Source organism: Physella acuta, unplaced genomic scaffold (genome assembly GCF_028476545.2).
Source record: "Physella acuta isolate Inbredline_101_S28 unplaced genomic scaffold, ASM2847654v3 ptg001217l, whole genome shotgun sequence".
Taxonomy (NCBI): Eukaryota; Metazoa; Mollusca; class Gastropoda; family Physidae; genus Physella; species Physella acuta.
The window spans coordinates 134,150-155,736 of NW_026732734.1; the positions used below are offsets into that span (position 1 = coordinate 134,150).

At 34.4% G+C, this 21,587-nt stretch overlaps 1 protein-coding gene across 1 annotated transcript in view; it reads right to left on the reverse strand.

The window, feature by feature from the left end:
* The window catches only part of LOC131957187 (receptor-type tyrosine-protein phosphatase eta), a 49,816-nt gene that overhangs the window by 4,557 nt on the left and 23,672 nt on the right, over window positions 1–21,587 (reverse strand). The window contains exons 10-32 of the mRNA XM_059321913.1: window positions 20,041–20,322; window positions 18,138–18,428; window positions 17,080–17,261; window positions 15,756–15,960; window positions 14,655–14,834; window positions 14,353–14,481; window positions 13,786–13,937; window positions 13,096–13,209; window positions 12,887–12,956; window positions 11,691–11,852; window positions 11,480–11,596; window positions 10,897–11,005; window positions 9,671–9,738; window positions 9,392–9,515; window positions 8,511–8,561; window positions 7,914–7,995; window positions 6,936–7,032; window positions 6,032–6,111; window positions 5,664–5,798; window positions 3,802–3,927; window positions 3,309–3,460; window positions 978–1,122; window positions 471–630 (exon numbers count right to left, since the gene is read on the reverse strand). Coding sequence (XP_059177896.1) covers window positions 471–630; window positions 978–1,122; window positions 3,309–3,460; window positions 3,802–3,927; window positions 5,664–5,798; window positions 6,032–6,111; window positions 6,936–7,032; window positions 7,914–7,995; window positions 8,511–8,561; window positions 9,392–9,515; window positions 9,671–9,738; window positions 10,897–11,005; window positions 11,480–11,596; window positions 11,691–11,852; window positions 12,887–12,956; window positions 13,096–13,209; window positions 13,786–13,937; window positions 14,353–14,481; window positions 14,655–14,834; window positions 15,756–15,960; window positions 17,080–17,261; window positions 18,138–18,428; window positions 20,041–20,322 — 3,213 coding nt within the window. The remainder of the gene's footprint in view (window positions 1–470; window positions 631–977; window positions 1,123–3,308; window positions 3,461–3,801; window positions 3,928–5,663; window positions 5,799–6,031; window positions 6,112–6,935; window positions 7,033–7,913; window positions 7,996–8,510; window positions 8,562–9,391; window positions 9,516–9,670; window positions 9,739–10,896; window positions 11,006–11,479; window positions 11,597–11,690; window positions 11,853–12,886; window positions 12,957–13,095; window positions 13,210–13,785; window positions 13,938–14,352; window positions 14,482–14,654; window positions 14,835–15,755; window positions 15,961–17,079; window positions 17,262–18,137; window positions 18,429–20,040; window positions 20,323–21,587) is intronic.

The window sequence follows — 21,587 nt, forward strand, 5'->3', positions numbered from 1 at the left end:
AATTCGATTGTTATTTTTTGGTAATCAAAACTATTTTTTTTCTCTTTTTTAAAATTGCTTTGGCATTTCTCCAATTGGATTCACTGGATATTCCCACATAGCACTATATGTTTGAAACCACTGCCCAAGTAGATATATGTTATAATCCCAGTAATCATTCCCTTAATCCTGTGAAGCTCCTGAGGAGATAAGGGTGGCTTCAGATTTCCACCAGATTCCTTTTTTGGGAAGCTCTCTTTAGTTGAGCCCATGTAAACCATACAGCCCTTGCTTCTTGATCAACAGTCCTTCTCCAGGAGTGTTAAAGTTGGCCTACTTTTCTTTTCCCCTGAGGATTTCAGTCCAGCGCTTGCCTCACTGTGTCTACATCTCAGGGTAATCCTTGTCATGCTTGACAATTTTATATAAGAACACTACACCCTTCCAACTGTGACTTCCAGCCCATTAAAGAGAAGAGTAATTGAACTTACCAAAAGCTTCATTGTCATAGGCTGTCTTGGTGTTGGCATAAACATTTTCCTCATTGACTTTCACGTTTTGGTATGTTCCTTCATTTTCTCTTTCCTCTTCTTCTTTGATTTTCTTGGCTATTATTTCATCCAGTGCATCAAATATAAAGATGTACTGGGTCTAAAATGTAAGAAAGGAATCGTTTCAATTTGAGAACAATGAAGAGAGAAGACAAGAATTGTAGGGAGAAAAAAAGTAACAAAATTACAAGAAGCTAAAGGAGGCACAATTATATTTGTCATATTGTTTGAGTACAAACCATTAATGTCATAATAGAGAAAAATGTAAAAACTATGTTATTAGAATTTTATTTTATTTAATATTATTCAAACTACTTTTGATACTGTCTATTGTGGTCTTTATTCTATTTTACTTTATACTATTAAATAAAAAGATAGCTGTTAAGTCAAATGGAGGAAATAAAAGTCTACATTCTGACTTTAGTACAGAAGAGTTCCACTGTTTACCTCAGCTTGCACCATTCGAGGTCTGTTGTTTCTCATCCTCATCACATAGCTGAAAACATCAATGGATTCATCAAGGCTGTGTTTTTCTATAAACTGCATGAAGTAATCCAAAGCAATAAATGTGCCTGTTCGTCCAACGCCAGCGCTAGAATAGAATTAAAAGCATGGGTTATGAATAGACTTTCTATCATAGAGACGCAACAATTAATTGTATTCAGCACATAATATCTAAAAAAGCCAAGAGAATGTTTTTTATTGTTTTAGGAAAAAATTAAAATTAAATACAGAAATTGTGAAGCTAAACAAAAATTAAGGCTGTTTTATTGGTTGTAAAAAGTTTCTATATATTTTGATATTAATGAGTATAAGCTTATTTTTCTCAATCTATTCTATGATTTAAGGCCAATGTGGTGAATGGTAGAACATTCTAGCTCTAACCCGAAGCTCTTGATTTTGGATACAGGGGTTGAGTCCATAAAATATCAGTGAGTCTACCCAGCTCTGAGTACCTGACTCACATTAAGCAGATGGATAGAGTGCTGACCCAGCTATCTATTCATATGCCAAGGTCACTGAAACAGGTGAACTTTACTGCACCTGCCCCTATACTTTTAAAAAAATTCTATGATAACTGGGGGAGGGGTGCAGTGAACAATGATTGGCCCAGTTTGTACTGGTGTCACTGGGGGTGGGGAGGGGTGGAGTCTGACCTGCAGTGAACAATGATTGGCCCAGTTTGTACTGGTGTCACTGGGGGTGGGGAGGGGTGGAGTCTGACCTGCAGTGAACAATGATTGGCCCAGTTTGTACTGGTGTCACTGGGGGTGGGGAGGGGTGGAGTCTGACCTGCAGTGAACAATGATTGGCCCTGTTTGTGCTGGTGTCACTGGGGGTGGGGAGGGGGAGGAGTCTGACCTGCAGTGAACAATGATTGGCCCAGTTTGTACTGGTGTCACTGGGGGTGGGGAGGGGTGGAGTCTGACCTGCAGTGAACAATGATTGGCCCAGTTTGTACTGGTGTCACTGGGGGTGGGGAGGGGTGGAGTCTGACCTGCAGTGAACAATGATTGGCCCAGTTTGTGCTGGTGTCACTGGGGGTGGGGAGGGGTGGAGTCTGACCTGCAGTGAACAATGATTGGCCCAGTTTGTACTGGTGTCACTGGGGGTGGGGAGGGGTGGAGTCTGACCTGCAGTGAACAATGATTGGCCCAGTTTGTACTGGTGTCACTGGGGGTGGGGAGGGGTGGAGTCTGACCTGCAGTGAACAATGATTGGCCCTGTTTGTGCTGGTGTCACTGGGGGTGGGGAGGGGGAGGAGTCTGACCTGCAGTGAACAATGATTGGCCCAGTTTGTACTGGTGTCACTGGGGGTGGGGAGGGGTGGAGTCTGACCTGCAGTGAACAATGATTGGCCCAGTTTGTACTGGTGTCACTGGGGGTGGGGAGGGGTGGAGTCTGACCTGCAGTGAACAATGATTGGCCCAGTTTGTGCTGGTGTCACTGGGGGTGGGGAGGGGTGGAGTCTGACCTGCAGTGAACAATGATTGGCCCAGTTTGTACTGGTGTCACTGGGGGTGGGGAGGGGTGGAGTCTGACCTGCAGTGAACAATGATTGGCCCAGTTTGTACTGGTGTCACTGGGGGTGGGGAGGGGGAGGAGTCTGACCTGCATTGAACAATGATTGGCCCAGTTTGTACTGGTGTCACTGGGGGTGGGGAGGGGTGGAGTCTGACCTGCAGTGAACAATGATTGGCCCAGTTTGTGCTGGTGTCACTGGGGGTGGGGGAGGAGTCTGACCTGCAGTGAACAATGATTGGCCCAGTTTGTACTGGTGTCACTGGGGGTGGGGAGGGGTGGAGTCTGACCTGCAGTGAACAATGATTGGCCCAGTTTGTACTGGTGTCACTGGGGGTGGGGAGGGGGAGGAGTCTGACCTGCAGTGAACAATGATTGGCCCAGTTTGTGCTGGTGTCACTGGGGGTGGGGTGGTGGAGGAGTCTGACCTGCAGTGAACAATGATTGGCCCAGTTTGTGCTGGTGTCACTGGGGGTGGGGTGGGGGAGGAGTCTGACCTGCAGTGAACAATGATTGGCCCAGTTTGTGCTGGTGTCACTGGGGGTGGGGGAGGAGTCTGACCTGCAGTGAACAATGATTGGCCCAGTTTGTGCTGGTGTCACTGGGGGAGGGGTGGAGTCTGACCTGCAGTGAACAATGATTGGCCCAGTTTGTGCTGGTGTCACTGGGGGTGGAGTGGGGGAGGAGTCTGACATGCAGTGAACAATGATTGGCCCAGTTTGTGCTGGTGTCACTGGGGGAGGGGTGGAGTCTGACCTGCAGTGAACAATGATTGGCCCAGTTTGTGCTGGTGTGGTCATCTGCCGAACCAGCTTGGCAAATTCTAGAACATCACCAGTGGTCAGGTTGGCACTGAAGTCCCACCAGCCAGGCAGGAAGAAATGTGTCACTTTACGAGTGTCTGGTCCCTGGACATAACGAAACAAATCTTTTTTTGTACTTTTATTTTCAATAAAATAGATGTAGAAGTCTTATGTAAAAGAGAAAGAAGATTTAATGTTTTTGTGTTGGTTGCTAAAAAATGGATTGTAATTCACACTTTACTGTGACCATAATTACTGAGGTAGTGCCCTAAGGACCAGAGCCAAGGAATATTAACAAAAACTTTAGGATTAACCAGCAAGTATTCTACCACTTTATAACAAATGAATGACAAAAATGTATTCTTAAAACATTCTTTGGATTTTTTTCAGTGTTAAAAAACTAAAAAAAAATTTATGTGAAATAAGAATGAGTAGACCTACAGTACCTTAGATATTGTGAAGTTTCTGATAATGTATTTGTTAAGCTGAGAAAAGTTGGTCATCTCTACTATAATGTTGCCGTAGTTGATTGGTTCATTCAGGTTCTCAGGCCAGTACAAATCCACTTTTCTCTAAAACATTTATTAAAAAAAAAAAAAATTAAAGTTTTTCTTATCTTCTTCTTCTTCATTTTTAGTGTTTGAAGGGAACGAGTGTGATGACGCAAGATTACGTCAGACATGTTTAGCAGATATAGGTTAGCAGAACATACTATAGGCCTAGTTGGTTGGTTAGAGAGGCCAATGGGCGCACAGGGCTGACCGGTCACGTGGGACGCTCAGCTGACCAGTGAAGCGTGGGCCACTGTTAGGCCGGGAGATCATGATTAGTTAGCGTGGGCAGTAGAGCGATAGGCCAGGAGTTGTTAGGTAGCGGCAGAGACGGCCGAGAATGTAGATAGTTAGGAGATCATGATTAGCTAGCGAAGGTAGAAGGTGTTAGGTTGTAGAATGTAGAGAACAGTTAGTGTTAGGATTGGTCATGGGAGTGCGTAGTAGTAGGTAGCATGTGGTATGAACAGTCAGTAGTAGAAGTAAATAGTACAGTGTAGATCAGTTAGGTAGAAACTTGAACATATATATCATTTTAATAAAGAACAATTATAGTTGAACTTGAACTGTGTGTTATTGGATTCATTCGTTACCGCCTTCTTAAAAATCACCACCCTCACAACTGGTGCAACAAGAAGAACCTCAAACCAAAGATCTCCTTTCGCACCATCACATCTGGTGGCCTGTTCTCTACATAACTACCCCGCTGCTCCACCAGTTGTGATGGTGCGAAAAAAGATCTTAGTTTGTAGTTCTACTAGTTGCACCCGTTGTGAGGGTGGGGATTTTTAAGAAGGCGGAACGAATGAATCTAATAACACAAGTTCAAATTCCAACTACAAAGTTCTTTATTCAAATGTATATAATCAGTTCTATCTAACTAGTCTATTCTATACTCTCTACTGTTTACTTCTACTACTAACTGTTCACTATATTACTAACTACGCACTCCCATGACCAATCCTTACACTAACTAACTGTTCTCTAGCTCTACATATTACGACCGTCTCTGACCGCTTCCTAACACCTTCTGTCTGATCTACCTACTGCCCAAGCTAACTAATCATGATCTCCCGGCCTAACAGTGGCCCACGCTTCACTGGTCAGCTGAGCGTCCCACGTGACCGGTCAGCCCTGTGCGCCCATTGGCCTCTCTAACCAACCAACTAGGCCTATAGTCTGTTTCTGCTAACCTATATCTGCTAAACATGTCTGACGTAATCTTGCGTCATCACAACGAGCCTTATCTGTCAGAGGGTTTAAACTCGAGACTTTTTCTAATTTATCAACCATGAGCTTTTGCCGACTCGACCATGCTTCCATCACAATGTCAACTGGTTATACGCCATTGATTCTGATTTCAGCCTGCTTTTCTTTTTGGATTTGCTTCCATAGCCTTTGTCCAACCAAGAACAAACTACAAAGCAGCAGTTGTTTGATTTTGGAGTTGTCTCTCCTAGAAGAGTGGCTGTCCTCAGCTGAAGAGCCTCATCTGCCCGAGGGTTCAAACTTGAGACTTTTTGGTTTAGCAACCATGAGCTTTACCGACTCGACCACGCCGACCCCTAGATTTTCTTATAAATATATCAATTTAATACTTATAGTTTCAAAGTTTATATGAACTTATTATTTAAAATTAAGTAGAGGTTTCATATTTTAAAAATATGGACTTGTTAACTATGAACAATATCCATGGACATGTGAATCTAACAGCTAATGAGAAGTGTATCAACACATCACGACCACCAAGTTCTCACCTTGCCCTGCTCCTGTAGATCTGACAACATGACAATCACTGGACATTTCTGTTCCCATGTCATCCTCCAGAAGTCAGGGATTGTACAATGCATGGGTCCTTGAGTGGCGATGTACTCCCTGACAGAGGTATAGCCCTGTAATGAAGCAATTTAGTAAATTTACAGAGTTATCATTTGTCAAAATACTAATGAATTATTTAAAATAGCTACTCTAACCACAATTTTAATGAACTAAGGGAATATTCAATAGCATATTAAGTCAGAATATGCACAACAGATATTTTGGGGAGTTGTTATTTTTGTTTGGATGTCATGATTGGGTGCTTCATAATCCTAAACAAGCAAAAATCCATATTTTGGATAATTACAGGAATGTAGTTGGCGTTGATGAAGTCCATAGTATCATCATCTTCTGGTTGAATGTCCAGTTTCACACGAGTGTGGTCATCTGCAACATACAAAGGTATCTATTATTATTTGTATTTTAACTCTTAAATGTGAATAATCAAAGCTTGATTATTATCTTTGTGTAAATAAATTAATATGGTGTGAATAGTATTAAACTACTTGAGCTTGAGAAACGTTAACTCTTTAAGACCGGAATTAATTGCATGTTTCATCACAATTTTTTTTACTCTCAATTTATTCAGCAGGCCTACCTATGCAGCAAAAAACTCATATATTTTTACTCATTTATTTAAAACCCACACATTACTGATATAAATTAAATAAAATTGAAAGCCCTTCACACTTAAATTAATTGTAAATATTTTTATTATTTGCTGAAGAAAAATAATTAAGAGTAGCTAGGGAAGGCCGCTTCTGTCAGGAAAATGAATGATATAAATTGTTTTTCATGAGTTCTTATTAACCCATAAAACAAAAGTACGCCACTTTTTCTACCAAAATCATGGTTTAGATTAGTATTAGAATAAATACAAATAGCTTCTGTTAATTTTATAACGCACTGACGAAACTGGTAAGACATAGCCGATGAATGGGATTCCTCAGTGTTAAAAAATGCTGATTTACGGAAAGTTTTGCAAACATTTTTTTCTATAAAATGCAAAATCAACGAAAGGGGGAAACTACAAGAGTAAATCCATTAATTAAAAACTTATATTCAGCTAAACAACTAATTTAACAGAGAAAATGTTACTGGACTCTGGCAACTGGCCTAATGAACGCTGTGAGCGTAGTTAGGGCCTTAAAGAGTTGACCATAAGGAGCAGACTTAAAGGTTTAATCAATATTTATACTAAACCAACATACAAGGCAAAATGTCAACATATCTGTTCTTGACTCGGTTCCCTTCTCTTTTAGCCTCATCAGATGTGTGGGGAAATCTGGCACTGAGGTTCTTGATGTCCTGGAAAGTCAGCAGGAAATATTTTTATACTTGCTAGCTAAGGCCTGATTATATTTTCTGATTTTAACCCCTTGCGACATGATGTACACTTTTGTACACTCTACATTTGAGCTTATTTTATTTCTAGTAAAAATATAAAAAGTAATATTAAATTGAAATATGTGTATTCCTGCATAATATTCCTACATTGTAAGCATAAAGTTTCACTTTTATATTACCTTACATTTTTACCATACAAAATGTGGTTTAAGCTACCGTGGCCCTAATTAGGGTAGTGTAGTAAGTAAAAGTAAAGTTCCCTTTCAAACCTGAGAGTCTAGGGGGCAAGTGAAGTAGAGTTCACTTGTTTCTGTGACCTCGGTATATGAAGGGATGGTGTGGTCAGTACTATGCCCAGCCGTCATTACTTTCCCTAACGTGAGTTAGGTACCCATCAGAGCTGGGTAGACTCAGGGTAGTGTAGTAAGGGGTTATAATTACTGATAATCTAGAACTATCAAAAGATATTATACAAATATAATGCTGAAAAGATAATACTAAGAGGGAGAGAATGCCTAGAAAAAGTGATGGGGGATACAGGTGCATTTCAACAGGTAATGGATGATGTTAAATGTAGTTTATAGGTAAAAGATTGGGTTAGAATCAAAGTACACTGTCAAAACCATTGAATATATTGTTAAAATAGGCTTGGGTTTTAGAAGGTAATATAATGTGGAAACAGTAATTTTTTAATAGTTTTGTCAAAATGATTGTTTCAATGCCAAACATGTAAGCTGGCATGATTTTATGTTAGTTAAAACTTTGGTCTGCAGCTTTACATTCACAGCCTAGGAATATCATTGCTGCTGAAACAAAAATAAGTACTTGCTATTTATTCTTACCTCAAATTCCCCCTGGAATAAAAGATTGGAATCTTTGTGCAGTTTTCTGACTTCCTCTCTGAACTCCCTAATTCTTATTGGCCTTGTTAACAAAGCAATAAAAGAATAATCAGATTTCTCAAAAAACCATAAGTTTGAAAAATAATTAACAAAATTAAATAAATAATTTTAACAAAATAGCTGCAAGGTTGTTTTTTTTACAGACTGTGTATCAAACTAAACAAAATTTTTTTTTGTAATTTAGAAATTAATACAAAAATATTACAAAATTTTCAGTCAAGAAAAACAATAGGCCTATATTAAAAAATGGGGATGGCATGGCCTAAGCGATACAGCGCTAGGCTGCTAATCTCAAGTTAGAATCTTGGCTAAAGTCAGTAGACTATCCCTGAGTCCACCCAGCTCAGATGGGTGCCTAACTCGATGTTAGGGAAAGTAAAGGCGGCTGGGCAAAGCCCTGACCACACTTCCCTTAATATGCAGAGGTCAAGAAACATATGAGCTCTACTCATCTGCCCAATGGATTGTTAGGTCTAAGGAGGCTTGTTTACTTTATATTAAAAAATGACAACACACAAAGACCAGGCGCAGTCTTACCTGTTCTCTTTTATTTTTTTAGTATCAATATCCCAGAGTGGATGATGGGAACTGTAAACAAATTAAAATACTTAGTTCAATGATGTGTAAGATAAAAGTATTCATTTGATTATGATTTTTAAAAATGGTGTTGAAATGGAATAAGTGTTTTATCATGAAATTAATGCAGACATTTTTTAGGTTAAGCTTTGCTTCAGCTCTTACCATTTCTTTTAACTAGAGCTTGTACGCCATCTATATATCACAAACTATAACAGATCAGCCCCTTAATAAATTAGCCCTCACTAAATTGCCTACATCAACAATTTAATTTGCTATGAGGGCTATAACAAATGATGACTGACATAACAGGTATCAATCTTCACCCCCACCCAACTCTAAATTACCAAACTACTAATAACTATTATAAAGCAACTACACAGAAAATACAATTAGACAACTAACTATGCTTTAAAAATAAAAATGATTGTCATTAGAACTATGGTTATTTTAGTACATGGAGTAGAGCTTGGTAGTCATTTAGAGCTGGGGAAATGTAGCCTTTTGAGACTGCATGGTGGTAGGAGAGGGAAGAATTAACTAAAACTGTGACATAATTTATGGATGACCCATAAACCACAATTGATATTATAATCTGATGTCTACTCTACTATTCATGACATCTTAGAAACTACATACACCACTTCAAAAAATATTTTTATTTTCAATTAAATATGGAGAAAAATATCCATAATTAAAAACAATTTTGAGCTTGGTCAAGTGTAGAATAATTGGTTTTTAAAATTTTTCACATCAAATAATCTTTGTACAGATTTATTTTATTATTTTATCATGAAGCATGTAGAAAAAATAAATATAGATAAACAAGGAGTGATACATGCCTTGGTTTTGGACGTTTTCTAAAATATAACACTGCAATTACAATAACAGCAATCAAAATGGCTAATATTGCAAAGCCTCCAATCACACCTCCAATAATTGCAGCAGTATCAGGCGAGTCCTCCACTACAAATAACACAGAAAGAAATTTCATTTTAAATAGTTTAAAAAAAATCAAATAATTTTGTTAAATAAATGCATATATAAAATATTAATGAAAATGATATTTATAAAAAGATGTATACATAAAATATTAATGAATTTAATATATTTATAAAAACCTTGTGTTGCCAAAACTGAGGAGGATTCTCGAGTACAGCCAGCATTGTTACAAACAAAAACAAATACCCTGTTGAAAAAAAAAAATTTCTTATGACATAAGACTCAGTACTAGCCTCAGCAATCCAACTAAAAAGTTCATGAAAATAATAAGGAATGTAAAAAAATTATTGAATATTATTTGTGAATACTTTTTGTAGTATCAATGTATTTGATGTTTCTAATACTAAAGGTAAACAATGAAAATTGCTAAGTATTTAAAAAAAAAAAGAATTGCTTAATATCGTGAATAAAATACATTTTAGAACAATAAAAATAACAAGAAATATATGCAAAGATCTTACTAAATGAATTTTTTTTTTAAATAAAGTAAACTTAAATCGGGTTGTGTTTGCAAATTATGAAAGTCATTTAAATATATTATTACGAGCCGGCCTGCGGCATAACATACGCCGCTATTTAGTTGTTGTTTTTTCTACTTTTCAGTAATTCATAATTTGTGAATTCGACAGTACCAACGCTGCCACTGAAAATATATCTTTAAAACACTATAAGTAGCTCGTTAAAGACCATAACCCCCCCCCCCCCCTTCTCCCCCCTCCCCTACGTTTAAAATCGTTTCAAACAAAATTATCTGCCCCTAATAGTCGTCACTAAACCCGGCTATGTTTGTAAACATTTAGAGTGAACACAGCTCACTAAGACCATGTAGGGGTGGGGAGGTAGGGAGCGCGTTTACAGCTTGTTTTCTAGCGTCTCCCAGAAGAGAATTATATATATAGATAATAGCAGTTTTGATCAACTTTAACAGTAAAATGTTAAGTATCAATTATTGATGGGTAAATAAAATATGGTTTTGATGTAAGCATTCACAAAAGGTAACCTCAGAATTTTTTTTTTACAAGCTATCTGTATGTAGGCCTATACATATTTCTTATTTAATAAAAAAATGTTCCATTTTTGTCTTCTAAATACAGCATTTTTTAAGTTTACAAAAAAGGTTGAAAAGTATTTTCATTGCTCTTCACAAAATATGTTGTATTTTTAATATTTATGCAGAAAATCAAGAGGAATTAACTAAAGTAGGCATTTACTAATCTAGGCTAACATGTTAGCCTTTGAAATAATGCAAAGATTTTAAAATAAAAGCTTTTAATCTATTTAAAATTGTAAAAAAAAAACAACAAATACATAAATTAATTTATTAAAAGAAAAAAAAAAGGCTAACTTGAACTTTGTAGCGGAAGGTAGAGGTCCATTGCAGATAACACCAGTTTCACCAGAATTACACTTAGTGTTATTGCCAACAGTGAATGGTACTTCACTGTTTGAGAAAGCTGCAGATAGACAAAAAGTATTTAGCAGCAAATTTTCATCTAAAACGAATCATAATTCTAAAAAGCCAATACTCACTCTTATAAAATTATAAAAAAAGGACGATTTTTTGGTTTAATGCAGCCTAATGAATTTATATACTATTAGACTATCTATATTTTCCTAAAATGGCAGATTTCATCTTTTACTGAAACATAAATAGCCTGGGCTGGCTGTATAACATTTTTTTTTTCAGTAACATAAGCATGAGTGCCGTGGTCACTTTTTGAATAAATGTGCTTAAAATGTATTTTTAAACTTTCCATCAGTGCTGGTATCCATTGAAAATGTGTGAGGAAATGTTTTAGGCTCGTTCATAAGTTTCAAGTCAACCACTACCACTTAGTCTTAACAGTCCAAAACCAATAATGTGGTGGAGGTAAACTTAAGCTTGTCTATTACATTAAGAAGAAATTGAAGTACGCCTACAAAAATACCTCTTAATTGGTTCAACCAATCTAATGGTGTTGTTCGATATCCAATTTTAAATCCAGATGCTTTAGCTGCTGACCAAGTACTGTTGAAAACTTCATCAACCGCTCTTTTTCTTTTGCCTTAAAAAATATTTTAATTTTTTTTTACAATATAAAGGTCATGTTAAACATATTTAAAGACTCAGTCTGGCTTTCAGTATATTTTTCTACTTACTTGAAAAACAGGGAGCAGTTTCTGCACATACAGCCAGCCACAAATCTTGTATCTTGCCCTGTGTATCATTGGCCACACAATCTTTGCAGACTGTAACATCTAATGTACTTTCTTTGGAGTTTGATAATTTTACTACGTCTGTTCCCAAAGGGATGATAGGTACTGAAGAACAAAAAGATATCATAAAAAAAAAATGTTGCACATGTGTTTAATGCAATATCCTACTTTATATAAAAAAGTAAAAGTAAAGTTCCCTTTACAAACTTGATAGTCCAAGGCGCAAGTAGGGTTCACCTGTTTCTATGACTTCGACATATAGAGAGATAGTGTGGTCAGCACTATACCCAGCCACCTTTATTTTCACTAATGTGAGTTATGTAACCAGAGTTGGGGACGTTCTTCTGACTTGAATCCAGATTCGAACAAGACTTTTGGCTTAGCAGTCCAGCGCTCTACCGCTAGACCATGGTATCCTAAAACTAGTATTATATTCCTCACATATATCAATTATTAAATTTATGCCTTCACTATGGCATCTATGTAATCAGCTAATTGTAGGCTGGTAATAATCTGTCTGCAGATTTTAACGGAGCCAGTATGGTCTTCCAAGGTATCTGTCATAATCCTTCTAGGTAGATGTTATGACTGATGCCTTAAACGGCAGATGATTGGCTTTAAGGATTTTAAAATGTATGCATAATTTTCCTTTAAGCCATTTAGTTATTAAGATATGATGTTGCCTAAGTTAAATCTTTTTTATTGTTGTTAAATTATTAAGACTAAAATATTTGTAAACTTTAATTTGATACATTAGTCAACTTTTAACAAATTTTGTATGTTTTATTTTTGAAAGGTTGGCTATCAAAATGTATGCCTTTTAAAAGATCAATTTCTTACTTACTATTTTCCCACCTCTATGTCATTTTTTAAAATTTGAAAGTCATTATTTTGTCAATGGACCTACTATAATTAAACCTTTTAAGTGTAAAAACACAGTGTTGGTTGTTGAAACCAATAAATATTGGTACACAATTAATAAATATAACAAATCCATAAAAGAAATGATAAAATTACTGCAAGATGTCTATAAAAACCACTTTTGTGATTTAAAAAAAAAAGAGTAAAGAGACAGTCCAATGTAAGAACTATTCTACTTACATTAAAATGTAAATATTTAAGAAAAAATGGAATCTTACATTTTGCAGGAACAAAGAAGTTAAAACCTTCTGAAAAAATTCCTGGGTAATCCTGGTTAATTGTCATGACCTGTAGAGAATAATGCAATTTATATATTTGCTTACAAAAAAAAAATTCCAAAAATTGTTTATTATTTCAATAATAATAAACAATGTTTTAAATTTTTTTTTACAGAGTGATAGCACCTATTTTTTTTTACAACACATACTTCAACTGAATAATTCCTTTCAACTGTTATGTCTGTTAACAGGCCTTGTGTCACTTCACATGGATTTTCATTTTCTGAAATTCTACTGATGTTTTGATTCAGTTTATTATCAGGCTGTAAAGAAAAAAGGTAGCTGAAAAATCATGCCTTACATTATAAATAACAGGGCTGTAGGGTCAGATTTTTAAAAAGTTGAAATAGGTAAAAATGTGTTGACTTCTAGTGTTGAACTAATAATTCTAAGTCAAATATGTGAAAAGATTATTTCTAATTATAAAAAAAATAGCTAACATTCCATCCTATGATTTTATTGCTTACAGTTCACAAGAAAAAAACAGAAAAACAAAACAACAACTGGGTCTGCCTTTGCATGCAGTTTATTAGGATATATATTTGTCACCCTCCCCATATGACCCTTAAATCATTAATACTTTTTTTCTGGATCAGGGTAATGATCAACTGCTTTAAGACTATTGTAACTGAAACATATCTGTATGATTTTAACAACTCCACCTGTATTTTACAGTGTAACATATAGTTCTCTTAAGTGTTTTTTTCAGTACTTTGAAAAAATGTTTGCATTAAACTGAGATTTCACTAAGTATTCTATCCGAGTTAATGATTTTGTTATAATTTCAAAATAATAATAAGTATATAAATATTATTGTTTTGAAAAAAAGTAAAACATACCTCATTAATGTTAGGCTTCAAAAGTATTTTTTTAACTGTATATTTCATGATAATACCATTTCTTTCTTTTTCTTTAGGGCAGTTGATTGAAATAGTAACTTTAGTGGCTATGACAGAATCAACTGTAATGCTAAAAGTTGCTAATCCTGGAGCTGTTTTAATAATAGAAATACAGACAGTTTAAAATGTTGAAGAGCGGAATATAGCATCATAAGAAATGGATATATCACCACATCAGTATCTTAAATAACCAAGTCATTAGGAATTAAAAAAAAATACTTTAGTAGTTAGATTATGTGTCCATACACATTTACACAGAACAATTCCTAAGCAAAATAAAAGTTAACCCAATAAAGGGAAACAATGATAATATTTGATTTACACATAAACCACTTATAATGTGTGCAAGAAAAGATGAATTACAATCCAGTGATATCACAAAAAAATTAAAGCAGACACTAAAATACTATTATAATAGAAGCACAAATGTACTGTAGCATAGATGTCTTTCCAATTATGCTTAACCTAAAAGTAAGATAATAAAACACTTTTTAACCAAGAACTTACTTTTTGTCAAAGTTTTTGTACCTTCTACTTTAGGTGAACTTGGACCTTCACTTGTGTTTGCGGTAACAGTTACCTTGTAATCCCAATGACCCAGAAGGTCAGGGAAATAGAAGAAGTTCTTATCATAACCTAATATTGAAAAAATATAAAAAATTGTGAGCACCCTCAACATAATTTATAGCACTACATAAACACCAGCTTCCATTCTGAGTTTTTATTTAGGTTACATTTCATTGTTGTTAATGTTATTTACAGATTTTAGTTACAAAAGCTGGTTAGATAATTAAGAAAAAAAATCTTACCAACAACTTCTTTAGTATCATTAATGGTGTAACTGTTACTACTTAAGCTTATTTTCTGCTCTAGTTGAATGGTGTAATGTGTAGGTCCAGTGAATCTTCCAGGTATCCAAGTTACATCTAATCCAACTTTATCTGCATTCCTTGTAGCATTCAGACTTACACTGATAAGATTACTTGCACCTGTAACAAAAGTTAAATATTAGCTTTTGTACTTTCATCTACATTTATTTACATCATAACTTTCCTTTTGTGAGGAACAGAGTATTATAACAGACTTCAAGAGTGTGGAAACTTTTACTTGCACCCTCTGTCCTTGCTTTGGATGAACAACATGGTAAGTTACATTTAATTATTGATACTTAAAACTAAAGATTACATATCAATAAACAGGCATCACACTTTTTAAATAAACAACACGGTTAATTATGTACTCTAAATCTTTTACAGACCCTGAATTTTTCAAGCATGCTGAATTTTTCAAGCATGAAGCGCTCAAGTAATAATAAGACTTGTTAGTTCAATTTTAATATTTTATAACTAATTACTTTGAGCTTTCATTTTTAAATGGAGATAAAATTTAAAAACACTATTTTGATTAGAAAACGAATCATTCTTTTTAGTACCCATACATAAAATTGTTATCATCATCACTTTTTAAAGAGTTGCATTATTGAAACGCAAGCAGAAAATTCAAGTGGCACGAGTTAGCACAATTAATATAAATTAATGTATCTCAGATGAGGCAAGGTTAAAATCTTTTCTAGACATGTGGATATATTTTTCTGATGGATGAATTTATCGCCCATCTAAGGGATCTCCTGCACTAGTTAAAAAATTACAATTCTGCCTTTACTGTCTAAGAGGATGGAGGACATGTAATTCAGAATTTGAAGCCGAATAAAATGAGATGGCCCTAATTGAGCATATTGAGTTTGGTCCCAGACCTAAATTCCAGGTTTAAGCTTAGGCTATAAAAACAAAATAATTTATTCAAATTAAAAAATATGTAACTCAAACAGCAGAGCTCTAAGGCCATAAAAGAATGAATGATACAATATATTTGGCAAAAAAAGTTTCAATATTCTATTTGAAAATACTTACGTGCAACTTTGGTAGTAAAAGATTGACTTGCTTGCTTGCCTTGTCCAGCATCATTGTATGGTAATACTACCACGGTGTAGTTGGTGTAAGGATCCAACTTAGAGATTTCCATTGAGATGGTCGAGCTATGGCTATTCAAATCATTTTGCGTGTAGTTTTTCCTAGTTATTTCAAATTGTTGGCATTTATCAGTAGCCAAATTTTGCTGAAAGTATGAAGAGTACCAGTATTATAAAAAAATATGTTAACAATCTAATTTTTAATAATTATTGAGTCTCGCAATTTATCCCACAAGTTGCACTGTTACTATTTAATTTCCTTGTTTAAAATTTACACTTAGATGTCTGAACAGTGATTTAAAAAATATGTATGCTTGAAGATTACTTAGAGCATAAATAATTATAGTTTTAGAGATCTACACTGTCCAGGAAAATTCCTTGTTTTGATGGATTTAAAAATTTAGAAAACCCTCATTCAACTGCTGTGATTTTTCCCACGTTTTCTTTAACTTGCTTTCGCGTCTGTTTGGTTTTCCAATCAAATCTTGCAATCGAAATTTGGGGCACTTCCCAGTTAGCTAGCGCGCTGAAATTTTCAGGGAAGCTTTGTTTCCGATGACAATACAATATTGAATTGTTATTGTTACTAAATTGATCCATGGAAAAATTTTGTTGATCATTTTAGACCCCTATATATTTGTACAAAAAGTAATTGTAATTTGATGAAAACAAGGTTCGGTACTCTCCCTCTTTTGGCTTACTGAGTAGTGGTCACGCGGTGTTTGTGTACAAACCTATGCAAATCTGACTGATCAGGAAGTAGGATGTTGATGGTCGAATGGTTTGCACGCGAGGGCAAAATGGTGAAAGAAATGGCAACACAGAAGAAATGTCGATTGGAAAAGGCATGTGTTTTTTGAGAGTTGTCTTCGTTTACCCCAAAAAAAAAATGAATGCGAGAATATAAAATCGATAGCAAGATTTGAATGCAAACAAACAGACAAAGACTAAAAAGTAGAAAATAATTATCATTAAAAAAGTTTTTAAAAACCCACGTTTTCTGATTGAACTAAAAAGTAGAAAATAATTGCTATACATCACAATAATGCAAGCGATCACTCTACTATAAGCGATGAAAAACGTGGGGCGCCGTGATTTTCTTACAGTTTCTAATACTGTTGAGTCTCTACAAGCTCCCTAATAAAACTCAATAGTATTATCTAATCAATAGTAATATAACTTTTACATCTTATATTAACAATGACCGATAAAAAACTTTTACTTCGGCGCCCCACGTTTTTCATAATTTCTACATATTTACTTACCACACTACAGTCCATACACCCCACATAGTAAACCTGCAAACATGACTGATTGCTGTAAGTCACATACAAAACATATCCTGTGATGTTTCCATTGGGATTGTTTGGCATCTTCCAGGTAACAATAGCTGTGTCAGCTGTGATATTGTCAGCAGGTATTTGCAGGTTTGATGGCTCATCAGAGGCTTTATGAAGTAAGACAATATTCATTGTTACATAACAGCAATAAAATATATGATTAAAGTGCGTGTGAAATAATATGTATGTGGTTAGCATGAAATACGATAAAAAAAAGTAAAGCTTCATTTTCAGACCTAAAAATCCATAGAGCAGATAAGCTGAGTCCATATTTTTCCTATTAACTAACTGAAACTCAACAATTCTACCAAAATCGTCAATGTATTAGGTAAGTTATATCATGACTATAGTATTTTATTCATGGCATTAAGGGGCTTACCTATTCAATGTATTAAAAAATTCTACACCTTTATCACTTGCTTTTAGTAACATATGTAATACTATGTGTCCCTTAGTGTTTGTAATGTAGGGAATAAATATCCAAAATATAGAGAGTAACACATCTAGTTACATAAACTACATTAAAAAAACCTACTTTTTATTAAAATATATTTCACACATGCAATTTTATTAATACTATATTTTTAAGTTTATATAATCTTTTACTAGAATGTTTATTAAATTTCCTTATTGCAGCCAGGTTGTGATCAAAATATCAAAAGTGTACTGCAAGCATAATTGTAATTGTAAAAAAAAACCCACAACATCAATCAAAATCTTCAGGAATACAATGACTATTTTTTAACCCCTTTATTAAAAAAAGAAAGAATGTAAAAATTTATAGTGTTTTAAGTCAATTTAGCAACTAAACACCTGTTGAAAATTTCTCAATTGTGCTAGCCTAAACAGGTTAATAAAATGATAATTCCGATCAATGAATATAATAAAACAGATACACGACACTCCTGACAAAATGTGACTAGAAATGATTTAGGTACACGACATTCCTGACAAAATGTGACTAGACTATGAATGCTACTTACGGCTAGCAGATGTTGAAAAAGTGTCAGTTGTTATCTCACTCACGTTTCCTGCAGTGTTTTTTGCTGTTATTTCATATGAGTAGATTCTCGCTGGGGTCAGTTTATTTGATACAACAGAAGGTGTGCTGTTGATCAAAGTGTCTACAACACTACCGTTGTACTTTATAACAAATGTATAATTTGCCACATTGCCTTCTGATGCACCAAAATAAATGATGTACTCGTATGGTCCATTGGTTGTAGTATTTGATAGTTGTGTAACATTATAAACTTTTCCTGGCTTCGCAGGAACTGGCAATTAAAAAAAAAATATTAAAACCATTTCATACTATCCCGCCTGTGTAATGGTAGTGATTCATTTATAATAATTATAACGTTTTACAATACAACTCATACCAATTTTATAACAGTACATTAGTTTTGAAAACTAGTGACTAGTTTTGAGTTGTTATCAATAAGTAAAATGTGCCAAAAATGTATGAAAGATACTTGAGTAACATTATTATTTTACATAAAAACTTTTGCTGGAACAGCTCACCCCCTGATAGATAAGCATATAAACTACACAATCTTGCAGCACAGAAAGGTCTGGCATTTGTTTGCCAGTTTTCTATCAACACCATAGCTGCTATGTGACTGTTCAACTGAACTTATAATCCAATTTTATAATAAATCTATTTGACATTGTTTTAAGGGTCAGTGTGGTCTGGTCTGGTCGGTTAAGCTCATGGTTTTAAACTGAAAAGTACAGTTCGAGCTCTCAGGCTGATTTGGCTTGATAGTTAGGGATAGCTACCCATCTAAAAGAGACAACTCCAAAATCAAACAACTGCTACCTTGTAGTTTGTCCTTGGATGGACAAAGACTATGGAAGTAAATCCAAATAGAAAAGCAGGCTAAAATCAGCGTCACTATAGAGCGCATAACAGGTTGACACGTAATACTTAATTGTGTTGGAGGGAATCACATCCAACATTACAATTAGAACAAAGAAGAGGAAGACATTGTTTCAAAGATGTGACATAAAAAATGGACCAAACAAATTTGCACCTGACAACAATGCTAGGCAATGATTCAATCAAACATTTTTACAAACCAATGCAACTATAAAGGAATAGAACTAGCATCAACTTTTGAATACATGTATAAATTATCAATTAAGTCAGAAATCTGACATTTTAGAAATGTCTAGGCATTCCATTGAATGCCCACAATGGGTCAGCAAATTATTAAATAATACATACAATAAGTACATAATGTCTTGGTATTCTATTTAATTCTATCTAAATAGGTGATCGAGGAAAGTGTAGAGTAAGTGTATTTCATTCAGGAAATGTCACAATATAAAACATAACGTTCTCTTAATACTCTGACAGGACAAGAAACACTGAATCTATTAAGGAACTTTTTGTTAGCATGCAAAAATACTAACAAAAATTCAAATAATAGGAAAACCAAAACAACACCCCATTAATTGCTCAAAGGAAAGCGGTGATGTATGGTAATTTTGATCAGTCCTAAACATAAACTCAAACATGAACACAAACCATCACCCTAAACTAAAATAAACTAAAACCTTGCTTTAACATTCTCACTTAAACATAACATTTTTTTTATCTTTCCTTTTTATATATTTTTATGATAAGTTTATAATGGTCAATCATTATAAATCGTTCATTTTGTAAATCCTCATTTAACTTTGTTCATTCTTTTTTATTTTGTTATGTAACTTTTCTCAGGAAAAAAACAAACAAGAAACAACTATTAATCCACATAAAAATATTAATGACAAAATTTCAATAAATAATGCAAATTATGCAATAATTTTACTTATTTTTCTAAAAGAAAGCAAATACATTTTTAAAATGTCATAGATAAGTGAACTAAAGATGAAGCAACTTACAAGTCACAATATCAAGAACATCACCAGTGAAACTTAGACTGTTATAGTAGCTGTCACTTGGTAATTCACTTCTAATCCTCAAGCTGTATTTAGTTCCTGGGACAAGATTGGTCAAACTTGCTACAGTAGCTCCAGAAGATGTATTGACCAATGTGTTTGAATTAGTTGAATTGATGATGGCATATGTAGCATTGGCTCTGAGTATATGTTTAGTTGACCAGTTAAAATTGATGCTGTGCGTTTCTGTTGTCCATGTTACGTCGCCCACCTGTAAGTTGCTCACTGGAATATGTAAAATTCAAGATTTAAATAATGTACAGATTTCAATAAGCAAACGAATCAAAAATATTTTTTTAAAAACATGCTGGCTAAAGTTATGCAAATATATATATATGTAGTGTCAACAATTATTTTCTACATAAACATAAAAGTAATAACAATAAAGAAATAGTAATAGTACAATGATAGTGAATGAGTGAAAATCAAGAAGTTGCACAAAATAATTTTTACAACACTTAAGTAATAATAACAAAACAGTAATGATACAAAATAAAAGTGATCAGTATGCAATTTCTGCTACTTTACTCTAGAACCAAAACATTATCTAAAATGAATGCAGGCTAAACCAAACACTTCTGGTCCAACTGGCTTTGTCTACCCTGAAATAAAATAATTTGACCTGCCTTGTGAGGCAAGTTACTAGTTAGCAGGGGTTTTAAGGTAAACTACAGATGTATGTCCACACTTCATTGTTGATCATAGGCAGGTACTCAGATAAGGTACAACTTGATCTTTATAAATTTTTGAAAAGTTTCTATATTTTATTTTTAGAATGTCTTCTGAATTTAACACTAACAATCGAAAGTGAGCTCCCATAAACTTTCTTGTATTTTGGTTATATAACAGTGAGTGCTGGTATGGCACTTTTAGTGGAATCAAGCTATAGAAATGGTAGGTAAATTTGTGACAAAAGCTGCTCATTTTTAGAGAAAAAACATAGAGGCAAAAAGTTTTAAGAATGTGCTGCTTTATGAGAATATTATATAAAATTCTAAAGGCTTCTGAGAAACCATAAAGAGAGTAAAATACTATTAATGATTATGGGATGGTGTGGTTGAATAGTAGAGTGTTAGTCTGCTAACATAAATGTCTGGAGTTTGGAAAACGGACAAGAGTTTGTAAGATGTTCCTAAGTTCATCTAGCTCTGGTTCTTTCATGTTAGGGATAGTAAAGGTGGCTGGGCAAAAATGCTGACCATATTATCCGTTCATCTGTCGAGGTCATTAAAATAAGTGAACTCTACTTCACTTGCCACATGGACACACACACACACATATATATATATATATATATATATATATATATATATATATATATATATATATATATATATATATATGCATACAACACTTTATATTAATACACTATTTGCAAGGCTTTGCAACAGCCATCTATAGTCATTTCTTACTACAAATGATAATGCAGATATGTTTGGTTGTTTACAAATTGTTTGATGAAAAATTAAAGAGCACGGGATAAAGCTAAG